This window comes from Bombina bombina, chromosome 3 (assembly GCF_027579735.1).
Source record: "Bombina bombina isolate aBomBom1 chromosome 3, aBomBom1.pri, whole genome shotgun sequence".
Taxonomy (NCBI): Eukaryota; Metazoa; Chordata; class Amphibia; order Anura; family Bombinatoridae; genus Bombina; species Bombina bombina.
This window is the reverse complement of record NC_069501.1, coordinates 531,659,646-531,686,775: the sequence shown is the minus strand read 5'-3', so window position 1 is coordinate 531,686,775 and position 27,130 is coordinate 531,659,646. Positions and strand designations below refer to the sequence as shown.

The following is a 27,130-nucleotide window of genomic DNA, read 5'->3' as shown; positions in this document are numbered from 1 at the left end:
TTGACCTCTATGCGGAATAGGTTATTGTTTGCGCTCGTCAGGTTAGCACGAGATGGATAACTTTTTACTTTCAACTCATTATACTAGCGCAATTCGACGAGCACAAAAAAATTAATTCTAGCACAATAAGCACTATAGCGGAAGCGCAAAATACCCGCTCCACTTGTAATCTGGCCCTAAATCTCTGCAGCAATTGTCTTGATACTTAAAGGGACATTATACACTCATTTTTTCTTTGCATAAATGTTTTGTAGATGATCAGATGATCTATTTATATAGCCCATAAAGTTTTGTTTTTTAAAAAATGTAGAGTTTTGCTTATTTTTAAATAGCCCTAAAGTTTTATGAAAATACAGTCAGCTACCTTCTCCAGCTTGCTCCTGTTTGTGTAAAGGGTCTTATCATATGCAAAAGAAGGGGGAGTGTCTTATTTCCCACTTGCAGTGGGCTTTCCAGCTACCTTTTCAACAGAGCTAAACTGAGAGCTTCTAAGTAAGTTTTTAAACAGTTGTATACTGGATTTTTATATCAGTATCTGTGCATCTTATTCTTTATAGTAGTGTCTATTACATGCAGTTATATGAAAATGAGTGTATACTGTCCCTTTAAAGGGACATAAAACCCCAAAATGTTCTTTCATGATTTAGCTAGAGAATACAATTTGAAACAACTTTCCAATTTACTTCTATTATTTAATTTTCTTCCTTCACTTGTTATCCTTTGCTGAAAGGTTTATCTAGGAAAGCTCAGGAGCAGCAAAGAACCTAGGTTCTAGCTGCTAATTGGTGGCTGTATATATATATATACTGATTGTCATTGTGTTCAGATAGCAACCAGTAGTGCATTGCTGCTCCTTCAACAAATGATACAAAGTGTTGGAACAAATGAGATAATAGAAGTAAATTAGAAAAAATGTTTAAAATTGTATTCTCTATCTGAATCATGAAAGACATTTTTAGGGTTTCATGTTCCTTTAATCAGAGAAAACTGTAATTATGTTCCATGTAGGCAAAATAATCCCCTTTTAATTTTTTTTAAGGGATATTAAACTCATTATTTTGATATTATTTATATATATATATATATATATATATATATATATATATATATATATATATATATATATATATATATATATAAATGTGTGTGTGTGTATTCAGTATATATATAGGCAAGCACTCACTTATCTTCAATTTATTGCAAAGGTGAAAGTTTCCCCAGAATGTTACAGTATATTTGTATACTTGTATAAATTAATACGCACAGAAAACCATTTAGTACCAGCCTATTCTTTTCATATATCAACCCTACACATACCCTGGCAGTTTTAAAGGTGAAAGTGCACTTTTACGACCAGTGTATATATATATATATATATATATATATATATATATATATATATATATATATATATATATATATATATATATATATACTCTATGGACAAAAGTATGTGGACACCCCTACTTTACTGAGTTTCAGCCACCCACACCCATTGTTAATAGATGTATATAATCCAGCACATAGACATGAAATCTCTATAGACAAACATTGGCAGTACGAAGGGTCATACTGAAAAAAAAGCTTAGTGACTAAACGTGGCGCATTCATAGGATGCCATCTTTGCCAGTTAATGAAATTTCTGACCTACTAGATATGCCCCGGTGAGCTATTATTGTGAAGTGGAAGCGACTAGGAGCAAAAACAGCCCAGCCATGAAATGGTAGACTACGTAAACTCACAGCAGAGTGTGCTGCGCTAAAGAGTGTATTGCATAACAATGACCTATCATCTACTGCATCTATCACTGCCTCTGGAAGCAACATCAGTACAAGTATTGTGCATTGGGAGTTTCATGAAATGGGTTTCCATACCCAGGCAGCTGTACACAAGCACACCAACAATGGACTCTGGAGCAGTGGAAACAAGTTCTCTTTTATATGGCAGTCTGATGGAAGAATCTGGGTATGGTGGGTGCTAGGAGAATGCTACCTTCCAGAATGCATAGTGCCTTGGTGGTGAAGGGTTAATGGTCTGGGGCTGTTTTTCAGGGTTTGGCTTAAGTCTTCTTAGTGCTATAATTTATACTATTGGGTGCTTCTAACTTCGGGGCAACAGTTTGGGGGAGGCCCTTTTTTATTCCAGCATGACTGTGCCCCTGTGTACAAGGCGAGGTCCATGAAGACATGGTTTAAATAGTTTGGTGTGGAGGAACTCGAGTGGCCTGCACAGATCCCTGACCTCCACACCACTTCTATTTCAAAGAAGGGGCAACTCCATATTAATGCTCATGGTTTTGGAATGGGATGTCCAAGAAGCTCATATAGGTGTGATGGACAGGTGCCACATACTTTCGGTCATATAGAGTATGTGTTTATGTTCATGTATGTGTGTGTATATATATATATATATATATATATATATATATACACACACATACATATATATATATATATATATATATATATATATATATATATATATACATACATATACATAATTATATTTGGTCCTTATACCATTGTTAAAACAACAAATCTAATTGTGGCCTAAGACGTTTGCACAGTACTGTGTATATACAAATCAGAAAAAAAAAACAGCTTCTAAAAGCTAAAGTGGCAAGTATTTAGTGTGACTTCCACTTCCACTTGAGCAATAGCAAGAACCTGGCTCTTGTAAACCTAAATTGAACGGAACCCTAATTAATATCATTGCTAAAACCTGTATTTGCTAACACCTGTATTTGTCCTACTATTTCATATCAAAATGACTGCTGCGAAAAAGGTCTATTACACCAGGTTTGTGCAAGACATGCTTGAGCATTACATATACATGTGGTATGAGTTTAATTATTTGGAAGCTTGCTAATAAGACCAAATTTCAATCACATTATTCCATTTAAAAATGCCAAAGATCACAGAATTTGACAAAGATAAAATCATACTTTTACAATAGGAAGGTCACTCTCAAAGGGAAATCAGCAGACAAACTGGATACTCAAGATGTGGTATTCAAGCTGTTATAAAGAAATTTGAAGAATCAGGAGAGGTCAAGGACAAAAAAGGACTGGAAAGCCAAAAAAACCTTTCAAAATCTGATGAGAAGTTTCTCAGAGTTTTTTCCAGCAATGACCTAGCTCAGCATCTGGCAGCTTCATCTGGATGCCAAGCTGACCCTTCTACAGTAAAAAAAAGCTTGATCAGGAATGGTCTTTGTGGAAGAGTAGCAGCAAAGAAACCACTTTTTTGAAGGGTAACATGGTGTAAAGGCTAAGATAAGTTAAAGCTCACAAAGGTTGGAATGAAGATCAGTGGAAAAGAGTATTATGGAGTGATAAATCCAAGTTTAAATTTTTTGAGTCCAATCATCGATAATATGTAAGAAGAAGAGTTGGAGAGAGATGGAAGAATGAGTGTTTGCGGCCTTCAGTAAAACATGGTGGAGGGTCTGTCCTGGTTTGGGGCTGCATTTCTGCCAGTGGTGTTGGTGATATTGTTTGAATTGATGCAATCATGAATGCTGAAAAATACAGAAAGTTTTTAATTCATCATGCCATTCCTTCTGGAAAGCGCCTGATTGAGAATGGTTTTATTTTTCAGCATAATAACGATCCCAAGCACACTGATAATAAAAACTGATAAAACACTGATAGCCATGGACTGGCCTCCACAGAGTCCAGACCTGAATATTATAGAAGCAGTATGGGATCAACTAGACAGAGAAGTAAATAATAGACAACCTAAATCTAAAGAAGAACTCTGGCAAGTGCTTAAAGAAGCCAGGTATAATATACCAGTAAATTACTTCAGAAAACTTCATGACTGTCTCCCCAAAAGAGTTCAAGATGTGCTTAGTGCCAAGAGAGGTCACCCTAAATACTGACTTTTGCCTGAAAAAGCCATTTTGTTCTGAAAATTTTGTGTACATATTTCCTGTATTTTCTGTTTGTATCTTAATAAAGAGACCGAAAAATAAATATGGATGGTCATTAAAACTTTGCTAAATCAACAAATCTAATGATGGCCTAAGACTTTTGCACAGTACTGTATGTATATGTATTTATAAGCAATGAAGCCACTTCAGTATTATGTAATCTTATCTCCTTAATTGCTGTGGCCAATTATTGATATATATAAATTAGCTTGTCCTCTGATCAAGCAATCACTGTGATCAGACTCAGTGTCCCTTTAATGTTGTTACAATAATCTTTGCTCTGAAAGAGTATGCTAGCTTTGTTTTGATCTGATTAGAGTATAGTAATAGTTAAAACTTTACAGCTGTTTTTATATGAAACTCATGATAGGCAAAAAGGATACCGGTTATTTTTGTATGGTCATTATGCAATTACTTTAAAAATAATTGTAAATTATTGTCATAACCAATAATATTGATTTTTTTTCTGTAGATCCCAAGACTTTGAAGTGACTGAGGTGTGCTGCCTTCCCATCTCTGACTCTGCATTGGAGACTGGACACTTTAGACAGGACTCTTCCAAGATGGAGAAGGATGGGAGACTCCATAAAGAGCATAGTCACAGCCTTAAGAGTGCTCAGTCCTCTAACACTCGAGAACTTCGAAACTCTTATGAATCGTCAGCCATGTCAACCACAAGGAATAGAGAATCCAACTCAGTGCAAGTAAGGATGATATCCCCACAACCTTATGTGGGCCATGTGAAAGGTCTTCGTAAAGTATTTGAAGACATTGGACAGAGGGAGGAGGCCCCCCAACAGTGGGAGAAACTCAGAATCAAGCCATTTGGATCACTGAGAGAAAAACCCCCACAGGTGAAAAGGGTACCCCTGAACACTCCAGGGGTGCATGAACCAGTTTACTCACAAGTTTTCAATCCTGTCAGAGCGAAGTCATTGGAAAGGAAAGCTGAGTGTGGTAAAATCTCTGTTAGACCCACATCCCCAATCTTGAATATGGTGATATCATCCCGGAACTGGGACAAAAATTGGTCTAACGAAACTCCGACTGAAATCAGTCCCAAAAATGTAGAAATATTTGGCAGAAGCCGCAGAGAGAGAGATGCCCACCGCAGACAAATAAGATCTACACAACAAGATATTATTGTGCCTCCCAGGGTCCCCACACCACCATTAGAGAGGGCCAGGGATAATATATCTATTAGTCTGAGATCTCCAAAAGGCTGGAGAAAATATGAAGAGAGCCATGTTGCTCAGTCACCAAAAGATCTCCGGGTCTTGAAGGATACTGCAGCTTCAGTAGAGACTCATAGCTCAGATACATTCTTTTTTAGTGGTCAACTAGACCAAAAACACATTACAGATGTTGGTAAACCAAGTTTGAAAGATAATGTGATTCTCATCACAGAACCACATGAAAAGAGCAAAGAACAGTATGAAAGCTCCTCTGAAACCAGTCTACTTCAGAATAAAAAACCTTTTAGTAGTTCAGAAGAGACAGAAATAAACATTTCTGAAAGGTCTATAGAAAGATATTCTATACCTCTCAATCTCAAGGATGCCCAATGGGAGATAGACAAATCTGTAGATTCTGAACCTGTTAAAGGTCTAAAACATAAAAGAGTGACTATTCCATTTTCAGAAAGTCTTTTAGTGGAAAACAAAGGAGATGAAGGAAGTAGCAAAATTACTGTTACAGTGAGGCCAGCAGAGCAAAAATCTAATAAATCTAATCTACAAGATATAAAAGAAGCAGTTAAACACCAAAAAGAACCACCCGAAAAAAGCAATAAAGAATTTGAAGGGACTTCTATGTTTGATGAAAACTCTCTTATTGGTTCTACCTGGGAAAAGACATCATTGTTTGAAAGGAATGTGGAAAATGAAAGAGACTCTGTTCCTTTGTTTATTAATGATATCAGGTGGGAGAAAGAACATTCTGGGAATCCAGAGCCAGTCAAGGAACATAAACATAAGATAGCTGATAATGCTTTTTCAGAATGTCTTTTAAATGCAGACAATGCAAACAACGGAAGTAACGCGGTTATAGTTATAGTCAGAAGAGCAGAACAAGGAATTCCTGGTCCTGAAACAAAGGCACCAACTAAAATGCCTCTACAAAAGCATGATAGTCCACTTTCAAAAGAGAAAGATAGTACATTTGTTAAACAGACTATTGAAGGTGAAAGGGTTTCAGTCCCTCTTCTGTTAAAGAATGTTAACTGGGAGAATGAGCATCCTGTGGATTCTGAACCCGTTAAAGGTCTTAAATACAAGGTAGATAATGATAATGAATCAAGTAGCAAAGTTATAGTAAAAGTGATCTCAGCAGAAACAAACCTTCCTGTGCAAGAAGCAAAGGAATCATTTCAAAATCAAAAAGAACCACCTAAAACCAACAGTGAACAGATTGAACTAATGTCTAAACTAGATGGAAATCATTGTATTAAATCACACAAATCAACAAGGACGATGGAGAGTGAAAGAACCACTGTTCCTCTCCATTTAAAGGATAATCAAGGGGATTCTGCACCAGTCAAGGGTCTTAAACACAAGGCAGTGAATATTGCTTTTTCAAAGAGTCTGTTTGGAGAAGACAATGATGATGATGAGGAAAAAAGCAAAGTTATAGTGAAAGTGATCTCTGGAGAGCAAAAAAAGGAGGAAGCAAAGGAAAAAAATGAAAATAATAAAGGACTCTCTAAATCCATTAGAGAACAGGTTAAACTAATATCTAGATTGGACGAAAAATCTTGTATTAATTCAGACAATACAACAAGGGCAATAGAAAGTGAAAGAGACACAGTTTGTCTTATTTTGAAGGATTCTCATTTGCTTAATGACACTCCGATGGATTCTGCCCCAATAAAGGGTCTGAAACACAAGACATTTGATGATGATTTTTCAGATGGTCTGGTAAATAAAGAAAGAAAAGAAAGTAGCAGGGTTGTCATAAGTATGAGATCAGGAGAACAAGGGACATTTGAAAATGGATCGAATGTGCTTGCTCAAAACCAAACAGGACTAACTGAACAAAACAAGGAACTACTTGAAAGATCTTCTAAATTGAATGTACTACAAAATGAAACTTCTCTAATCAGTTCAAGAGAAATAGAGAGGACATTGTATGAAAGACCCATAGCAAGTAAAAGAGACTCTGATCCTCTAATGCTAAAGGATGTTTATTGGGAGAATAAACAGCGTGTGGATTCTGATTCAGTCGAGGGTTTGAAACACACGAAATTGGATGTCAAGCTTTCACAAAGTCTATTAGGAGAACAGAAAGAGCATGAAGACAGTAGCAAGGTAGTAGTGATGGTAGTGAGGCCTGGAGAACGAGTTCAAAAAGAATTATTTGAAATAAATTCTGTTGAAATTCCTGTTATTAATTCATTTTCGACAAGTAGACTGTCTGAAACTACAGTAGAAAGTAATAAGCATGCTGTCCCTCTCTTGTTAAAGGATGTTAGGTGGGAAATTGAGAAAAGTGTGGATTCGCAACCAGTCAAGGGTTTGAAACACAAGACAGCTGATGTTGATTTATCAGAAAGTCTGCTAGGAGAAGACAAAGAAAATGAAGAAAGTACCAGAGTCTTAGTAACAGTGAGAGCAGCAGAAGAAGCAAATTCTGACAACTGTACTACAACTCCATTAGGAAATGACATAGGAATAACAGAAAAAAACAATGAACCATTGGGAGGATATTCCAAATTATCTATTTTACAAGATGAAAGGCCGCTTATAAGTTCAGCAGACAGAGACAGGCTTTTGCTTGAACAAGTGATGGAAAGTGACCATGTTCCTCTTCTACTAAAGGATGTTCATTGGGAGAATGTAGAACATATGGATTCTGAATCAGTTAAGAGTCTAAAACACAAGACAAAAGATATTAAACTTTCAGAACTTCTTTCAGGGGACCATAAAGAAAAAGAAGATAGTAGCAAGAATGTAGCAACAGAGAGGTCAGCAGAACCAAATATTAATTTACAAGAAATCATGGAACCAGATAAAAATCTGAAAGAACCACCTGAAAAGTGCAAAGAAAAGGAATTTGAAATAACTGAATTTAATGAAAATTATCGTATGAGTTCTGTTAAGACAGAGCCACTACTTGAAAGGAAAGTGGAAAGACATGTTGAGTCTGTTCCGCTCCTACTAAAGGATGTTCGGTGGGACAATGAACAGCATGTTGATTTACAACCAATCAAGGGTTTGAAATACAAGAAAGCTGATGCTGATTTTTCAGAAAGTCAACTAAGAGAAAACAAAGAGAATGAAGAAATTACTATGGTTTTAGACATATCCACAACAACAGAACAGTCTGATTCTGAAAAACATACTAAAATACCTTTACAAAGCCAGATAGGAATAAAAGAAAAACATGATGAACCTTTGGAAAGGTCTTCTAAATTGTCCCTCATACAAGATGGAAGTCCATTTATCAGTTCATTAGATAGAGACATGCACTTGTTTGAACTAATGATGGAAAATGATAGAAAGCTAAAAGAGGGTCTAAATCACAAAGCAATGGATATCAAAATTTCAGAAAATCTTTTAGGGGAGCAGAAAGAAGAAATTAGCAAGGAGATAGAGATAGTGAGGTCAGAAGAACATAATATTACTTTACAAGGACTAATGGAACCAACTCAAAATCAGAAAGAACCACCTAAAAAAAGCACTGAATTTAAAAGAACTGAATTTAATGAAAATTATTTGATAGGTTCTGTTGAGTTAGGAACACCACTTGAAAGGCACATGGAAAGAGATGTTGAGGCTGTTCCTCTCCTTCTAAAGAATATTTGGTGGGAAAATGAACAGCATGTGGATTCACAACCAATCAAGGGTCTAAAACACAAGAAGGTTGATGTTAGTTTTTCAAATACTCTCACAGGAGAACACAGCAATGAAGGAAAGAACAAGTGTATTGTCACAGTTAGTGCAGGAGAGCAAGAGGTTCATGAAAACAGAACTAATATTTCAGAATTTATTGTAATACAGCATGAGAAAGACATTGCTTGTATTCCCTCAGAGACTGAAACTTGCAAAGAGGAGGTTACAGGATCTTCCAAAGAAATAATTAAAGATGTTGGACAGATGATTCTTGAAATAACAGAGAATACAACAATGAGAAAAGAAGTATGCATTACTGGAGAAGATAAAGAAAATAACAGCTCTTGCACAACATCAAGTAATGACCTAGAGAAAATTATTGATAAGCCCTTTAACATTTTAACCAATAAAATAGATGAGGTGTGGCATGCCAGTCATTCTGATTTTATAATACAAAAGAATGCTGCAAACAATTCTGAGATGGAATCTGTGGTGGTATCAGCAAATCATTCCCTACCTATGGAAGAATTATCACAGAAAGAAGAGGCAGGAGATATTACATATGGGGGCATGCCAGCAGGAGGTGAGCAGAACATGCAAATTATAAAAGAAACAGATATTACACAATTGCCTTCAGAAGATTTGAGTGGGAAAAATCAAGATTTTACACACATGATTCAAACATTAAATTCAAATACTATATCTCAACCAGATAAAGAGTTGAGGGAGGGCACTGGAATCGTAGATAAAACCAGTGAAGAAATAGTCCAAACCAAAGATATTGTCAATCAAGTTGGAAACATGATTGCTAAAAATGGAGAATGCGTGAAAATTATGCCCATAGAGGAGGAGCAAGAAAAAAGTACCAGTAAATGGCAACCAAATATACTGGACCAAGCTCAAATTTTTAACATTGACCAAGATGAATATAGAGTGGACAAAACTAGATGTATAAATGGTCATATTACAGATGTTGTAACTGTGCCCACTGGGTCATCAGAAGATTGCAGCGATCAGACAGATGGAAATGTGAATTTAAATGTTTATGATATAATTATAGACCAAATGAGCCTTGCAATGAACAAAAAAGAAAGTATGATGACTCAGTCTACAGAATCATCAGAAAAGACTAGTGATGACTCATATGGAGAGGTTATCATGGAAACTGGTGATATGGTCCAAACTAAGGATTCAACTGAGCATACTGAAGAGGCAGAAGGAAATGGCAATTATAAATTAGCTTCAGATGCTAACATCAACCATACTGGAGAGCTAACTGTTCAACCATTAGATACAATGAATGTGTCAACACTAAATGCCAGTGATCAGCTAACTAGAAATCTGATGGCTCAATATACCGAAGTAAAAAAACAAGCTGAAAATATGATTGTTATACTATCAACTATTGATAAGCCAGAAAATACAATTGAGGATTCAGCTAAAAAGGCTATAGATATCACAGATACAAATAGAGATGTGATCACCAAATACACAGATTCAACAGACCAAAAAAAAAATGTAGGAAATTTTGCTTTAGATGTAGTAGACTGTGCAGAAGATGTAATTGTTCATGAATACACAAAACATGAGACAACTGACAATATAAATGGCAACACAGCCTCCCAAATCCAGAACAACAACCTTATACAGAAACAAATACCTGATTCTCTAATAAACACAAACGATTTACAGAAGAATACAGGTGAAAGAGACATGGAGTCTGTAGTTAATGATGCTTGGTCAAAACCTCAGGGTGAGCTGACATTTCAACAAACCACTCACAGTTCAATACAGTTGCCCAAAGTCTCTAGTGTTGATCAAGGTTCTACATTGAATGAAGTAACTGCAAAGGTCACAGGTGAAAAGGTTCCTCATGTTGAAGTGGAAGAAGAAAGAGAGTCTCCTGAAGACATGAATGTTTGGGTGAACACCCTTCGACAGCTGGAAACGCCTGAAATTATGAAATACCAAAGAGTTCCACGACAACCACGTTCCTCTCCATTAAACATGTATGCCACCTTATCTCCTATAAAAGAGGATATTGGCTCTCCAAAAACTGACATTAACTCTCCAAATTTATTTACAAAACAGACTAATAATATGGAAATGAGTCCATTGCAGAAAACAAGTAACCAAAATACAGAGACAGAAAATAAGCAGGATCAGTCTGAGAAGATCTTGTTCTCATGGGAGAGGGAAGCTAGTAAACTGTCAGATAAGTCATCCCCACTGGAGATGATGAGAAAGCACTCAGGGGAAGAGACGGCCAGAAGTGCAGCCTACAAAACTTTAATCAACCAAAATCTCAGTCAACGTCAAAGTTCAATCATTGGATCCTTGCTTCTTTCTGATAGACTGTCAGAATCAAAGTCAGAGGGAAAGCCATACTCTAGGCTGGACAGCAGCCTTCTCTTGAGCAGCTATATGAGACCCAAGAAAGACTCACAGCAAATGAGCCCAGTGGAAGTGCCAGCTCCATCACAGAATACTCTTGTCAAAGCTGGTGATCATCCATCCCTTGACAATAACCCTTCTCTTGACACGAACAAGGACTCTGAAACATCTCCACCTAAAAATGAAGAGGATTTAGCACCTGCTCAGCCATCTAATCATCATTCCAAAAAGGAAAGCACACCAGTTGCCTCCCCATTTAAAGCCTTCCCAGAAGTCTGGGTGAGATAAAGAGTGGATCTAATGAATGATCTGGATTTTTTTCTTATAAATTATTATATACTAATTAATAATAGTATTCTCTGTAATTTGATGTTTATGAATTCTTAACTTGACAGATGGTATCAAATAGTGATCTTTTTTTATTAGTGCATGTTGTATTGTTATTATATATTGCACCAAAATAATGCTGCATTAGCTTAGCTGGTGTGTTGTTTTGGTATTTGTTTGGATGAAGGTGTAACTTTGAAGTAACAAAATTAGGTGTAGAAAAAAATATATATAAAAAAAATACAACTTGTAGGAATGAAAAAAAAGAATACTTTTGTAATCCTAGAAAGATCAAAATAAACAACACTGTGGGCCTGATATTCAAAACCTCGCCGCTTAGGCAAGATATTCTAAGACATCTTTAAGAGACTCTTATATTACAATGCAAGGTCTAAAAAATACCAAAGATTTGGGGTGATTTCTCTACATGCTGGTGAAGTTTTGAATATCAGGCCCTAAGTGAGACTCTGGGGTAGATTCACTAAGTGCCCATTCCATTCTCTTTATCCTCTTCAGAATCTAAAATCTCACCAATCCTTATTTTATCCTATAACACCCATTTTCTAAAAAAAAATATGATGATACTTTAGAGTATGGATTTTATAGAATAACATTTTGATTGGTGAGACTAGAGAGACATGGAGTGGTTGGAGAGAAAGCTTAGTGAATACACTCAGGGGTAGATTTATCATACTGCGAGCGGACATGATACAATGGAGCGTATCATGTCCGCTGCACATCGATAAATCCCGACAGCATACGCTTTAGGCATTTATCATTGCACCAGCAGTTCTTGTGAATTGCTGGTGCAATACCGCCCCCTACAGATTCGCAGCCATACAGAGCTTGATAAATCGGCCCCCAATGTCAGATCAAACAACACTCAACTTACATCTGTGGTGTTTATCAAAGTTAATCATTGACTCGAGTTATTGAATTCTAAGCATCGGAACAAGAGATATCAGTTATTTATCAATATAATGTTTTAAATGATTCTTATTATCTCTAATTAACTATGATTTATCTAGTCAGTAATTGTACTTTGACATGATAGTAACAATTAATATTTTGGTTTGTTTCAGATTAACACTGGAAAGCACCATGGGAAAGTGAATCCTAGACCAGGGAAGGTAAACTTTTTTCTGTTTACTCTCTACCATCCAGTACCCCAGTAAATCTGTAAAGACATATAAACACCAGTATTCATTTCTGCATATGCACATACTTATGCGCCACCACATATAAGAATTATAGACCAGAAGTCTAAGGGACAAGTGTGTAGGTCTCACAGGGTGTACAATGTTAAGAAACTAACTTGGATTATGATTTGCAGACAGTAAGAGTAATGAGATTACATTATACTAAGTATTTAAAATGCATTATGTACATCGGTAGGCCACATACACATATATTCTCCTTCCACAGAAGCGTCATCACTGGCACTTGGAGTATGCAGGAATGGAGAATGCACATGCATGAGGCCTACTAATGTTTTGACTGCAGGATAAATGTAGTAAAAACGTTTAAAAAAAGCATTTCTGTAAAATCAAGTGCTGTGCACATTCTACTTCTATGGGTCTTTAGGATCAATCACATTCCTAGTCTCTCTCTATAGAGACACATATTTGTAATGACAGTCTTGTCTCGTAGACATGTACTAAAAATATTTTTGCATCCCAAAGGGGTAATTTGGCTACTTTTGTTACATGATGTGCCTTTGTGTACTGCAGATTATCCTGTTTTCGGAGGCTGGATACAGAGGAAAGAAATATGAAACTTCTAGTGATATAACTAACACTACTAGATGGGAACTGCAGGAATCCATTTCTGTGTGTGTTATCCGTGGAGGGTAAGAAGTTATCACTGATCTGTCATCTATTGATTTGTTGTTCTACATGTCCCTCCCTCCTTATATATATTTTGTCATCTGTCTACCTATCTATTTGTTTGTCTGTTTATATCCATAACACACAGAATGCTGTGGAAAGCTTCAACTTGAATGGTTCAATGTTATTTTTTATGATGGGATCTATATATGGTTTCTCTATTAAGTATGACAGTCTGCTATTTCTCCTGGCTGTCCTATAAAATATACGTTAAAATGGCCGCACAAATTTGGTCTTATGTGGCTGAGTGGGACTGAGATCTTTTGTAACTGAGATGATCTTCTGGGTCAGGGATTTTATGTGGTAGAGAGGGTCTTCAGAATCAGGAGTTTGGTGTGGTACAGAGGGTCTACTGGTCATGGGTTTGAAGAGGATCTGCAGGTCCAGGAGTTTTTATGTGGTAAGATCTAGCAATCTAATTTATTACAAGGTTTACAGGTATTTGATGTCACTAGAAGGGTCTACAGAGCTACAGATGTGATGTGTAGTTGAGTCTGTAGAGTCAGGAGTCTACCGTGACACAGTAAAAGGGGTTGATGTCCTTGAGAAAGTGTGCAGGGCCCGGCAACTGCCCAGTGAAATCTATACAAAAATACTGGACATCTAAATGTCCCCTGAGTGGCAGTTACATTTTAAATGCCTTATATAAGGCCTGTCTTATAGTGATAATAAACTTTACATGTTTTAAAATTATATCCGGAATCTAAGCAATATTTTAGACGGACTTTAATTCATCACTTCTAATAAAGATGCGCTGTAACTTACTTTTTAATCTAGCCGTGCCATTCAAATACCCCACGCTCCCACTACCCACTTCAAAACTCAAAAAGTGCTGTATGGCTGCCTAGGGCGCCAATTGTAGAACGATTTCAAACCATTAGCACACAAAATAATTAGATTTTTGAAGTGGGCCACTGGAGTATAGAGTATTAGAATAAAATATCACTTATATTTTGGACCTGATTTTAAAATATGTCACATTTACCATCAGTTTAAATGTATTGGCTTCCTTGGGGGTGCTATGTGTGTGTTATGTGTTGCCACTTGGGTAAAATAAATTCATTCTTGGAATCATGGGTCAATAAAACACTACTGTTTGTGCGTTACTGGCAGCCAAAGAAGTAAATCCAATAAAATGTGTGTTTATGGCAGTCAAGGGGATAAAGTCACTGCTCAGTTGTAAAAAAATAAGTATGGTGGTTTCAAGGGTGGGGCCTAAGATATAGCTTTAAGGAGGGGCCACTTAGGAACCCCAATTTATCAATAGTTTCAGATGTAGGTCATACAGTATTTCTGTGTTTTACAGCTAGAAACTCTACATGTTGATGATTGGGGGCTTGAGAAAACTGGAACAGCACAAAACCTATTGACTTAGACCTGCTGCCACCTTGTGGTTTCTGTTAGAAGGAATTTGGCTGTATTATGTCAAATGATTTCTTCTACGCATTGAATCAAAAAGCTTCAGTACTGATATTAAATAGATATTAAACTTAATAGAGTTTATTTCTAGAACTGATTATATTCCCATGTTTTATATTATTCTACACTACAGCAGTGTTTCCTTAATTTTAATTTGGAAATTAGTAGCTATTATTCAAGACTTGCTTATATGAAATGTGACGCGTAAGAGATGTTGTTAAGGAGTAGCTATCTTGCATGACCACAGAGAAACGGAGCTGTTCAGTGATATATGAAAATTCTTCAAATAGCTTCCTGAATATTTATCATTGTAAACATTACAGAGCATTTTTACAAAAATTACAACAAATTATTGAACTATTTTGCCCCTGGAATTCACATTGATGCTTGAAGCAAATATTTTTTGCAGTCTGACTGCCTTACTATAACTACTCAGAGGAGGGTAAACATTTTTGCTTTACATAAATTCACATTTAGTATGTTTAACTCTTGCAAAGACTTAAACACATAGTTAAAGCACAGGTGCGCTTGATGATAGAAGCCTATGTCCACTTGCTTATGGCTCACCTGCTTTGACTATGTGTTTTTTTTGCAGGTGTTTACACACACAGAAAAATAAAGGAATTTATTTTAAAACAAAGTAGATTATTTATATTTTATACTGGACTACACCATAAAGAAAGAGTATTCTTCTGTTAGGTACACATAATTATTCCTACTTTTCTATTGGTCACAGTTTTACAAAGGCATTACTATCATAACTTGTAGCTTATAGAGAAAATGGTGAATTGATAAGGTGCCAATCACTTAAAGGGATATTCCAGACAAAAATTTGGAAACCACATGGGGGCATTTCAATATTGAACAGAAGCAATTTAGTAATATGCATGCATTAGCAAAAATGCTTCTAATAAAAGCTGTAGCTGTTTCAAAAGTGTATTTAAGTATGCACCGTGCACCAGCATTTTAAACACAGCACTTGCTCAGAGAGCCGCTCAGGTGCTTGTATCATCTGGTAATGAGTCAATTTGTTAATTCTTGACATTATACAAGCCTCAGTGATGATCCGATCAACTGAATTGTTTAAAATGCTGGTGCAGTTAGAATATCTAGCTATGCTTCACATGCACGTGCAGAGAAAAATGTTATTCACTAAAACAGTGATAACTTTTACTAGAAGCATTTTTGCTAATGCATGTACATTGCAATTATGTTTCTATTCAAAGATGTAATTAATCTATGTGCATTTAAATTTTTACTGGAATGTCCCTTTAATTTAAAATTGAAATCATCAGCTGACACTATCTATAAGTATTGCTTGGACCTTCTCCTTTATTTTCACCTCCCAATAATTTTATTGCATGATTAAAAAGTACATTGTATTATCTTCAGGCTGTGACAAGACTAATCCTTTAAAATAAAGAAAAAATCTTAAAAAAAAACAAAAAAAAAACCTAAAATAAATGAATGAATGAAGTTCTTTGTAAATTTGATATTTGAGAGACAGCTCGGCAATAAAAAAGGATAATTGTGTGCTTAAAGTGACAAGGCTCAATCCTAATTTATTTCCTGCTGTCTCTTCAAATTATCCTCCCATGGATTTGTTATGTCATGCATAAATACACCTCTGTCTAGCTCATCAAGACACAATTACACAAATTTTTATAAATAATTTGAGAACGAACACAACCCTCCTGTCAGTTCTGATAGGGACATTAAACTCAGAATGTAAAAGGACGCTGTGTGGTTGGCTGCTGTTGTGCAATCTTACCCACTGATCTCAAACAACCAATCAAGTGAGAGCAGGTGCTGTCATTCAGACGAGGCTGATTTGAATCCGCCACCTCTGATGTGACAGAGAAGTTAGGAAGCAGTGGTCTTATGACCATAGCTTCATACACGGACCCCAAAATGTTTAATTAAAGAAAAAAACCAACATTTTAATATACATAATTATGTACAGGTGGCCCTCGTTTTACAACGGTTCAATTTACACCGTTTCAGAATAACAACCTTTTTTTCCAGTCGTGATGGCTATTGAAAAGCATTGAGAAGCAGTGCATTTCTTAAAATAGCCAGTAGGTGGAGCTGTCTGCTTGTGTTGCAGCAAAGTCAAGCAAGCTGAAATTGATCAGTTTAACCAAACCTGAGCTATCGAGCAGATTTCAAATGAACAAGATCTTCCTGTCTATAAATCAATCCAGATTGGAATGCATAGAAAGAACTGTTTGCAGAAAAATGCAAGTGAAGTCTGTGTTGTGTGATTATTTTATTAGGTTTATAATGCTGTTTAGCAAATGTTTTTGTTCATTTAACTTAGTTTAATTATATATTCTGTGTTGTGTGATTATTTTATTAGGTTTATAATGCTGTTTAGCATTTAAAGTCTTCATTTCAAAGCTTTACAAACAATGTATTAGGTGTTACTTATGACAATTTTGAGAGGGGCCTGGAACCTATCTCCCTCACTTCCCATTGACTTACATTATAAACTGGGTTTCAATTTACAACGGTTTCGATTTACAACCATTCCTTCTGGAACCTAACCCCGGCGTAAACTGAGGGCTACCTGTAATCCTGAAACATTCTGAACTATACTGTAGCAAATTAATTTACTAGGACAGATTCATTTACATCTGTGCCTAAGAAGCTACAGCAAGGGACACCAGGAACAATTAATTATATCCAGTCTTTTTTTGATGGGTGTGTCCCAGATCTGCTAAACATTGTAAATTGTCAGAGTTAAATTATTTTTAAAACAAATATATTGCAATGATCTGCTTAACTGCTGGTATTTGCCATGTATATATAAAAATAGATTTTAATGTTCCTTTAAAGGGACACTGAACCCTTTCTTTTGTGATTCAGATAGAGCATGTGATTTTAAGCAACTTTCTAATTTACTCCTATTATCAAATGTTCTTCATTCTTTTGGTATTTTTATTTGAAAAGCAAGAATGTAAGATTAGATGCCGGCCCATTTTTGATGAACAACCAGGGTTGTTCTTGCTGATTTGTGGATAAATTCACCCACCAATAAACAAGTACTGTCCAGGGATCTGCACTTTCTTTTTCAAATAAAGATAGCAAGAGAATGAAGTAAATTTGATAATAGGAGTAAATTAGAAAGTTGCATGCTCTATCTGAATCACAAAAGAAAAAAATTGGGTTCAGTATCCCTTTAATTTAAGTAATATTGATGACACAAATGGTTTATATTAACCTCTTCTTAATAGTGCAGCAGCACAGATTCATACAGTGGTACATACAGGTTGATCAATATAAATTTACTGTGAAGTCATATTTGACAGAGGCTTTTGTACCTGTACTGTCACCATTGCCTCAGGGTTTTCACCACAGCAGTGACAGCTATTACTTATTACACAATTGTGCAGTGACATTCAAACTCAGATTTAGATGGAATCATAAAATTTTGCATTTTGACTTTATAATGGATACTTAGCAGTGTGCACTCAAATGTAGTGTTTAAATCTAGTGTTTAAATCTAGTGTTTAAATCTAGTGTTTAAGCTGGACTGGTTGCTCATCGTGCTAATGCACTATTACAGAGATCTGTGGCAACCCAAGGGTTGCAGGTTCGATCCCGGCAAGGTCCACTCAGCCTTTCATCCTTCCGAGGTCGGTAAAATGAGTACCATTAAGTTGGGTAATAATAATACCTGTTATCAGTGGTGCAAGTTGATTAAGTTTGAGGTTGTGCGCTATACAAGTATCCAATTATTATATGTGTGTGAATATTCTACTCTGTACATCTTATAACTGAATATATATTTATTGTGTTTATAAACAGCTGGCTATTGTATGAAAAGCCTCAGTTCCAGGGTAGGCGTGTAATGCTTTGTGAAGGTGATATTGAATTGACTTGTCCCTGGAGCAATCCAAAGAAGCAAGAAAAAGACTCTCAGGATAGAGAAAAGGAATCGAAATTCTGGGTTGGATCCCTGCGCCATGTTGTGAGGGTGAGTAACAGGAGGCAAAAAAAGGTGATGTGAGAGTGAGTGTTAGTGCTGGGGAGATGCTGAAGGACAATGGTTAGTGGAGTACAGGTTATAATGAATATACAAAGAGAGAATGTGAAAACAAAAGAAAATATGATAGGCGGTGCAAGAGAGTAAATGTGTTCAAACATGAGAGTTAAAATTTGAGAGGGCAATAGATGATGGGGTAGATTTATTTAGAGGCGAGAGGACATTATTCCCTGTAGCGAATCATGTCCACATGACCTCGCTTAGTGCCGACAGCATACACTGTCGGCATTTAACATGGCACAGGCATTTCTGGTGAATTGCTTGTGCAATGCCGCCTCCTGCTCTCTGACGGATCGGATCGGGATGATTTCAGTCTGCCAGTTAAAAGGTGGCGGAGAAGTTAAGGAGCAGCGGTCTTACGACTGCTACTTCTAAATTTCCATTTCAGGCGGACCTGAAACGATGGCACTCAGAAGCAGCATTAGCTGCTTAATAAATGGACCCCGATATCTTAAGAGGGTAATTGTACTAAAAAATGTTTTCTAATGCATACAGAATCAAAGTATATTCACACGCAAACTGTTAAGTAAAATACATTTAAACTAACAGGAAATGCAACAACTTATACTTAGGTTGGTCTATTCAGCACAGTCTATTTTTCAAAATATAAAAAACTGTTGGCTTCATTTATTAAATTGTGGATGTAATTTTGGAGCCCTTGAGGTTAAGGCTTCCTCATGTGACCCTGCAACCACAAGTTAAAAAGGCATTTGGTCACAAGACTGCTGCTTCCTAATCTCTGGCGGACTTAAAAAATCCCACATTGATTCGTCTAGGATGATTGACAAGCCATGCTCTTGTGCAATTAGTTGCATGAGAGCAGGAGGCAGGCTGCATAAAGAAATTCTTCTACATTGTTTACTGTGGTCCGTGAATGCTGCCTTGCTTGTCCTGAATACAGGAAGACATATTCCCTTGCTGAAAACATTGTCTAGCATCACATTAATAAATGGGGCAATATATTTTGAAATACCTTCTTTTAGATAGAACAAAGAAAACAGCTGAGTACAATGTACATTTATATAAGTGATTTTGCGGGTTGAGAGAGAGATGCAAGAGAATGTGTGATGTAAGGTAGAGAATTGTGTGAGGGCAACACAAGATTTATGGTAGGTAAAGTTTTGGGTGACATTTAAGTGATAGTCTACTCCAGAATATGTATTGTTTAAAAAGAAAGATAATTATTACCCATTCCCCAGTTTTGTTTTTTTTAATTTTATTTATTTATTTATTTTTAAATGATTTTATTAAGTTAAAATACTTTCAGGTACAAGAATAAGACAGAAATTGTGCTTGGAGCACGCAGGCTCCTACTGATCACGTAAACAGTTGATCTAAACATTTCAAACATTTTAAGGCTGTTATTAGTGTAAATTATGTAAAGTAAACATAATATAATTCTCTTCAAAATGAATAGGTTGGTGAGGGATGGGGAGGGGAAGGGAAGGAGAGGAAGGAGAAAAGGGGGGGGGGGTAGGATGGGGTGTAGGATGTGAAGAAGAAATTCTTGTCTTTGGGATAAGTAATGTAGAGATATCTAGCTTACATTAATCCCAATGTTCGGGGACCAAGTAGTGTCATACCTAGTTTGCCATCTGCCCAAACCAATTCAAACAGGTCTGAGTTATTTACGGTGTAAAGGACATTTTGCTCCATGTTATAGATATATGCCATGTAGTTTAGAATGTATGCCCATTTTGGGGGAGTCGTGGTTTTCCATGATTTGGCTATTGCCGCTTTAGTGGCTGTTAGCAAATAAATACACAGATACGCTTGGTGTTTGGGTAGGTCACGTATACCAATGTGGAGAAGGGCGTTTGAGGGGGATATGGGGAGCGCTATACCCAAACTAGCTAGTGTCCGGAAGCAAATATTCCATAAGGGTCTTAGCTTAGCTCAGCATATGTGTAATGAATCTCCTCTTTTCCCACAATTACGCCAGCACAAGGGCGAGGAACATTCATACATTTTGCTAAGTCTGGAGGGGGTGAGGTACCAGTGCGTTTGGATTTTGTAATATGTTTTCGAAGAGGGTGACACAGTGTAAGGCTTTCTTAGTAAGGGATATTACATGTTGCCATGTCTGTGGGGGTATAGTCATGTTCAGGGATGATTCCCATTTGAGTAAATGAGGAAGCTTATTCTCAGGGTCTGAACTCCCTATTAGAGAGTAATGAATTGAAAGGGGTCTGTGTAGTTTGCTGCCTTGTTGCCAAATTAGTTCCCAAGGTGTTCGAAGTTGATGTTGTTCAGGTTTAAAACCCCAACTAAGGAGGAAGCTTTTCAAACTTGTATACTCATAAGCCATATGTCTGGGCAGAGTGAGTTCAGTCTGTAGTTCTGTAAGTGTTATGAAACGCGAGGTTGGGGAGGTAACCCAGAGGTCTGAAACTGTCCTAATTCCAACTTGGGCCCACCCGTGTGGGTGAGAGTCATGTAAGCCTTGGAGGAGGCCCTTCAGGGGAGTGATAGGTGAGGGGTGTGGGGCTATATGTGGGTAGTGTCTCAGTTTGTCCCACATAGCAAGACATTCTCATATTATGGGGTTACTGATGTCCGCGGTTCGCCTTAAATGGGGAGGGATCCAGATTATATCAGATAAATATATGTGGTTCGGTAGTGAGGCTTGTTCTATGGTTTTCCATTTACTGAGGGATTCCTTGGCGCCCCATTGTGATATATGGGTGAGCATAGAATTGAAGGAGAGGCAATTCCTCCCCTATGGAGAGGGCTTTGAAGTATTTTATGTGCTACTCTGGGGGGTTTATGTTGCCATATGTATTTCGTAAATTCGCTCTGAAATTGGTGTAAGAGACTTACCCTGGGATTCAAAAAGGGAGACATCTAAAAAGATAGGTAATTTTAGGTAAGAATGATATTTTGAGGGCCGTTAATCTGCCTATCCATGATATGTAAGTGTAATCCCATTTATCTTTCAGAGTGCGCAACTCAGATAACAGTGGTAGATAGTTTTCTTTAATCATCTGCGGGATATTATTAGATATTTTAACTCCTAAGTGGGATATGTGGGTATTGGTACAGTGGACTCTATGTTGGGCTTGAAGGGTGTTAACTGTGTCTTGGGGAAATCCCCAAGTAAAAATTTCGTTTTTTTCTATGTTTAATTTAAGAAAGGGACATGTGGCCAAAAGCTTCTAGGATTTCCTTCAGTCTCGGGAATGAGGATACAGGGTCTGAGGAGAATATTGTTATGTCATAGGCAAATAGCGCTATTTTATGAATAGTGCCATGTAGACGGATACTATCTATTTTATTGTCTTGCCTGATTTGCTCAGCTAGCGGGCTCAATCGCAAGGGCAAAAAGCAGAGGTGAGAGAGGGCACCCCTGTCTAGTGCCGTTGGATATTGGAAAGGAGGGTGAGAGGAACCCTAGACCCCTGACTATTGCCGAGGGAGTAGAATAGAGTGCCTGGATCGCCTTTATAATTTGGTCTGGAAAGCCAAAGGTCCTGAGGACCTCCCATAAGTAAGACCATCGTACGCGGTCAAAAGCCTTCTCTGCATCTAACGAAAATACAGAGAATGGCTTGTTAAGTCTAGTAGATTCTGCACAAATGTTTAGCAGTCATCTAGTGTTGTCAGGTCCCTCACGGTGCGGGATGAACCCTGCTTGATCTAAGTTTATGAGTTGTGGGAGTAGTTTAGAAATGCGAGTAGCGAGCAGCTTAGCATAAATTTTGATGTCCAAGTTTATTAAAGATATTGGTCTATAATTGGAGCAAAGAGATGGGTCTTTTTGTGGTTTGGGAATAGTTATTACAGTGGCTTCTAGGAATTCTCTGGCAAACTTCCCCTCCCCTCTAGCTTGATTAAAAAATCTAAGGAGTAGTGGGGCTAGTTAATTTCTGTATGTTTTATAGAAAGATGCTGAGTAGCCATCTGGGCCCGGGGCTTTAAAGACTTTCAAATGTGTTATTACATGTTTGATCTCTTTGAGTGTGAAGGGGGATGTAAGTGTTTCCTGGTCTTCTAATGACATTGAGGGGAGATTTAAGTTATCCAGGAAGAGACGAATGTTAGTGGTAGGGGCTAATGAGTGGCCTGAGGAGTTTTCCAGATTGTATAGTTTTGAGTAAAGTTTTTCAAAGCATGTGCCTATCTCTGAAGGTTTTCGATATATATCTGGTTTTCAGATTGGATATGGTGAATTCTTGATGTACTCGCCCTGTTTTTGAGCTTATTAGCTAAAAGTGTGTCAGCTTTGTTACTCTTATGGTATGAGATCTGTTTCAACTTAAATAGGTTTGCTTGGGTACGCTTTAATTCTAGCTGGTTGATATGGTTTTTGACCTTTGTAATTTGGTCTATGGCACTATCTAACTCAATATGGGATCTAGAAAGGGGGAGTCCTGAGAGTTTTTTGAGATATGCTTGTCTCTTGATTATAAGGCCCCTAAAAGTGGCTTTTGCCGCACCCCATAGTGTGTCATCTCTGACCTGTTTGTTATCATTAGATTGAGAATAAAATATGATATCTTTTCTGAGTGTTTCCCTAAAAGCAACATCATGGAGGACGTGATGTGGGAGGCGCCAGGAGGATCTCATATTATTTTGTTCTATTGAGCGGAAAGTCACTGTGACTAGGTCATGGTCAGACCATGGGCATAGAGAAATGTTAGAATGTTTTACTTGGTCAAGGGTTTCTGTTGAGCAAAAAACATAATCAAGTCTAGAGTAGGTTTTATGAGGGTGTGAAAAATGAGTGTAATCCCTATTTCTAGGGTGAAGTGATCTCCATATATCGTAGTAGTGAAATTGAGCGATAATTTGTCTAAATTTATTGGAAAGTTGTGCAGAAGGGATGGGATGTTTTGTACAAGTGTTTTTTTTCCTATCTAGTGATGGATCTCAGGTCATGTTGAAATCCCCCGCCAGCAGGACTCTACCTATTTTCAGCCGGTCAACTTTAAGTAGGATCCGTTTGAGGTATCTGGGTTGATGTGAATTAGGGAGGTAAATAGAGACTAGAGTATGGTCAATATGGTCCAGTTTACATGTTAGGATTAGAAATCTAGATTGAGGGTCTTTTAGGACTTGGATTTGTTCATAAGCTATTCTTTTGTGACTTAGGATTGCTGTTCCTCTGGCCTTTTTTAGGAAGGAGGTGTATTCAAGGACAGTGTAGTCTTTGGATATTGACCAGGGGGGATTGTCTAGCGACCAATGTGTCTCTTGGAGGAAGGCCACATCGAGGCTGTGGAATTTGAGTGATCTAGCTAATAGGCTACGCTTATGTGGGTAGTTTAAACCTCTGACATTGTGGGTTAAGTTTTTGAGGGGGGCATAGAAGACTATAAAGGGAAGTCCGAGTCAGTTAAAGGGGGTTGGGTAGATAATGGTAAGTGGTAAGGGAGGTTAGGTAGAGGATAAAGGAAGGGAATTAGCGAAAATAGTCCGCTTTGATTAAACCCTAGTGTGGGCTACCTATGGGGGGGGGGAGAACAATGAACAGGAGCAGAAGTCAGCAGGGTGAACCCTGCTCCGCAGTAAGTACTTAAACTAAACTGTACCTATAATTATACTAAACATGTATCTACAAATTAACAGTAAAGTGGTGAACAAACAAACAATGCAACTTACAAGTTACTCATAGGCTCTCTATCTTTAATGCAAGCCTCAGCTATAAACTGGTAAAGGTAGGTGAATCGTCTAGGTTTAGCAGAGCTTTGGTAAGCTCCGGTGAGGGTAACCAGTCCTGAGGTTACGGTGGGTTAGTTTTAGGTTTCTTTGCTCTTTGTTCCTTGATGGACCATTCGGGAGCTGAAGCTCTCAGTTTTGGGTAGGTAGGTTGTGATGCAGGGGATTGGTCTGAGTGAAGGCCCCAGGTGGTGAGAAGGGCCATGCCCTGATGGATGGTGGATATTGTATGGCTTTGGTTATTTCTGGTAGCTACCAGATTTGTAGGATGTCCCCATCGATATTTAATATTAGCTTTCCTGAGAGCTAAGGTGATTTGTTGGAAAATGTTGCGATACTGTAACGTATGAGGCAGAAGTTGTATGTCCTTAAATTTCTCTGGCAGAGTCGGTCTTTTAAAAGCTGCTTGCATCAGTTTATCTTTATAAATGTAACTGTGGAAGCAGACAATTACATCTCTTGGTTTGTCTGCAGGAGCCGACCGCGATCTTAAGGCTCTGTGGGCTCTTTCCATTGTATCAGTTAACCCTTCCGGGGAACCCACAAGTTCTGCAAACAGTTCTCTCAAATAAGGCTTCAGGTCAGCGGTCTCTACAGTTTCTGAGATGCCTCTGAACCGAATGTTGTTTCTGCAAGATCTGTCTTCTATGTCCGCCATTTTAAATTCAAGTTGAGTCATCTGGTCTGCTAGGGTTTCAGAGTAGGTAAGCAGGTTCGTCTGATCAACGACTATATCATCTTGTTTCCGCTCAAGTGCTTCAACTCTCTCACCAATCTCTGAAATTTCCTTTTTTAGTTCCGCAGAGGAGTGTTGGATTTCCTGAGTAAAAGAACGTGTCTGGTTGGCCAGCATGTGTTGCAGAGTTGCCTTTGCAATATAATGATGTGATGGCGCCTCCGAGCGCATGCTCGAGTGCGATTCAGCATCCAGCGATTCGGGATCGCTTAGCTCCTCATTAGGGACTAAGTTGGGTTCTTTTCCAGATTGGGCAAAATGGTCATAAACAGTATTTTTGGTGATTGTGGGGGTCTTCCCTTGTCTCCTGGACCTGTGAGACATGGTGAAAAGACTGTACAGTTTAGCTGTAAATCAAAGGTTAGTTTCAAGTAGGAAGCAGAGAGTTAGCCTGATGAGGTAAGACACTTGAAGATGAAGTTTAACTGATCATTCTTACATTTGTTCAAGCTGCAAATAAAAGTTGGTTATCACTCTATAGAAACTAAGGCATTTGCTTGTTATAAGAAACTCCTAGAATGATCCTGACAATATAATGAACTGTAAGGCAGAGTTTACTGGTTTCAACTACGTATATTCAAACTGCGGAGCAGGGATAATTATCACCCTTTAAGGCTATGGCATTTTTGTTAAGACATCCTTCAATGTACAAAAGTTATAGGTTTCAAAAACAGAATGCAGAATCAAATTATTAGACCCCTAGCACCTCGGGAACATGTGGGATACGACTATACAGAAGGGGAAAAGGATAGTGGAGGTGACCAGCCCAGACTAGCTGGGCCGGAAAGGAATAGGTGCTAGGGGAATCTCAGCGACTAATATTGATCTGTGAGGCACTAAGTGTGTGTTAAAGGTATACCTTTCTATTAGAATGTTCAGGGAAGCAATATAATTCTAAAAGTGCAAACCAGAAGTGTAAATAATAGTGGTATTCCCCAAAGTAGAGTATTTCTCTTAAGTCTAGTAACTGGGGAGTAGGATTAGGTTGTGGTCTGCGGTTGTGAAAGTAAACACTTTTCTCTAAACAGGAACCTCAAGGACACACAGATTAAGGCAATGACATTACACCCTGGATGCAAGATTCAGGAACACCTGAGCTGGCGCAGCAGCTTTGTTGTGTTGAGGAGGGTTACTAAAGGCACTTACTGGGTGTTAGCGCAGCGTTCATATTGTGTGGTTGTACCACACAGCACCAAAAGAGTTGCAGCAAATCAGTACACTTTACATGAAAATGAAAGAATGTTCCCCAGTGTCAGTAGGTAGTGGCTGCCAGGAATCTCACACAGAGGCAAAAGGGGAGAGCACCTGGGTGTAGGGCCCTTACACCAGTCCCTAATAGAAAATGGGTGAGACCAAAAGAGGTCTGTGCTTAGATCTGTAGGGCTGTGGAATAAAACAAAGAAAAATGCAGTCTCTGTGACCTTTTGATATGTAGAAAGAATCTGGATCAGGAGGGGTTAATATGGAAAAGGATTTGCTTTTTATTTGCCTCGCCCTGTATATTTATACAGATTGTCTATAACTTTAATGTGCCCTAGGGATGTGACCCAGGACCTCCAGCTCCAGCCTGCAAACTGCAGGCACCAAGGCTAGTAAGGTGATTTAGGTGTGTTAAACGTCAGGATGTGAGTTTACTTGTAGGGCCAAAAATGTCTCTTAACACTGTACTGGCAAAAGGCAAACATACAATGTAGGTCTGATGAACCTGCAGGGAAGCCTGCGGTAGCCCTAGCAACACCGGGCAGTAGTGCAGCGTGTTTAGGCTTACTTCTAAGATAATTATGCCTGGGTGTTATAGGGCCCGGAAGAAGCCAAATGGGCCTGGACAGCGTTAGTTTCTCTTACCATATATGCGGCTAGTGGGGTAGTGGGGTTCCAAGTAGGAAGGGTGTCACTGTGT

General features: G+C 37.8%; 1 protein-coding gene across 2 annotated transcripts in view; it reads left to right on the top strand.

The window, feature by feature from the left end:
- Positions 1-27,130, top strand: part of CRYBG2 (crystallin beta-gamma domain containing 2) — a 298,904-nt gene that overhangs the window by 223,477 nt on the left and 48,297 nt on the right. For both annotated transcript variants that reach the window (XM_053706977.1, XM_053706978.1), the window contains 4 exons: positions 4,406-11,435; positions 12,566-12,613; positions 13,214-13,332; positions 18,599-18,767. In XM_053706977.1, coding sequence (XP_053562952.1) covers positions 4,406-11,435; positions 12,566-12,613; positions 13,214-13,332; positions 18,599-18,767 — 7,366 coding nt within the window. The remainder of the gene's footprint in view (positions 1-4,405; positions 11,436-12,565; positions 12,614-13,213; positions 13,333-18,598; positions 18,768-27,130) is intronic.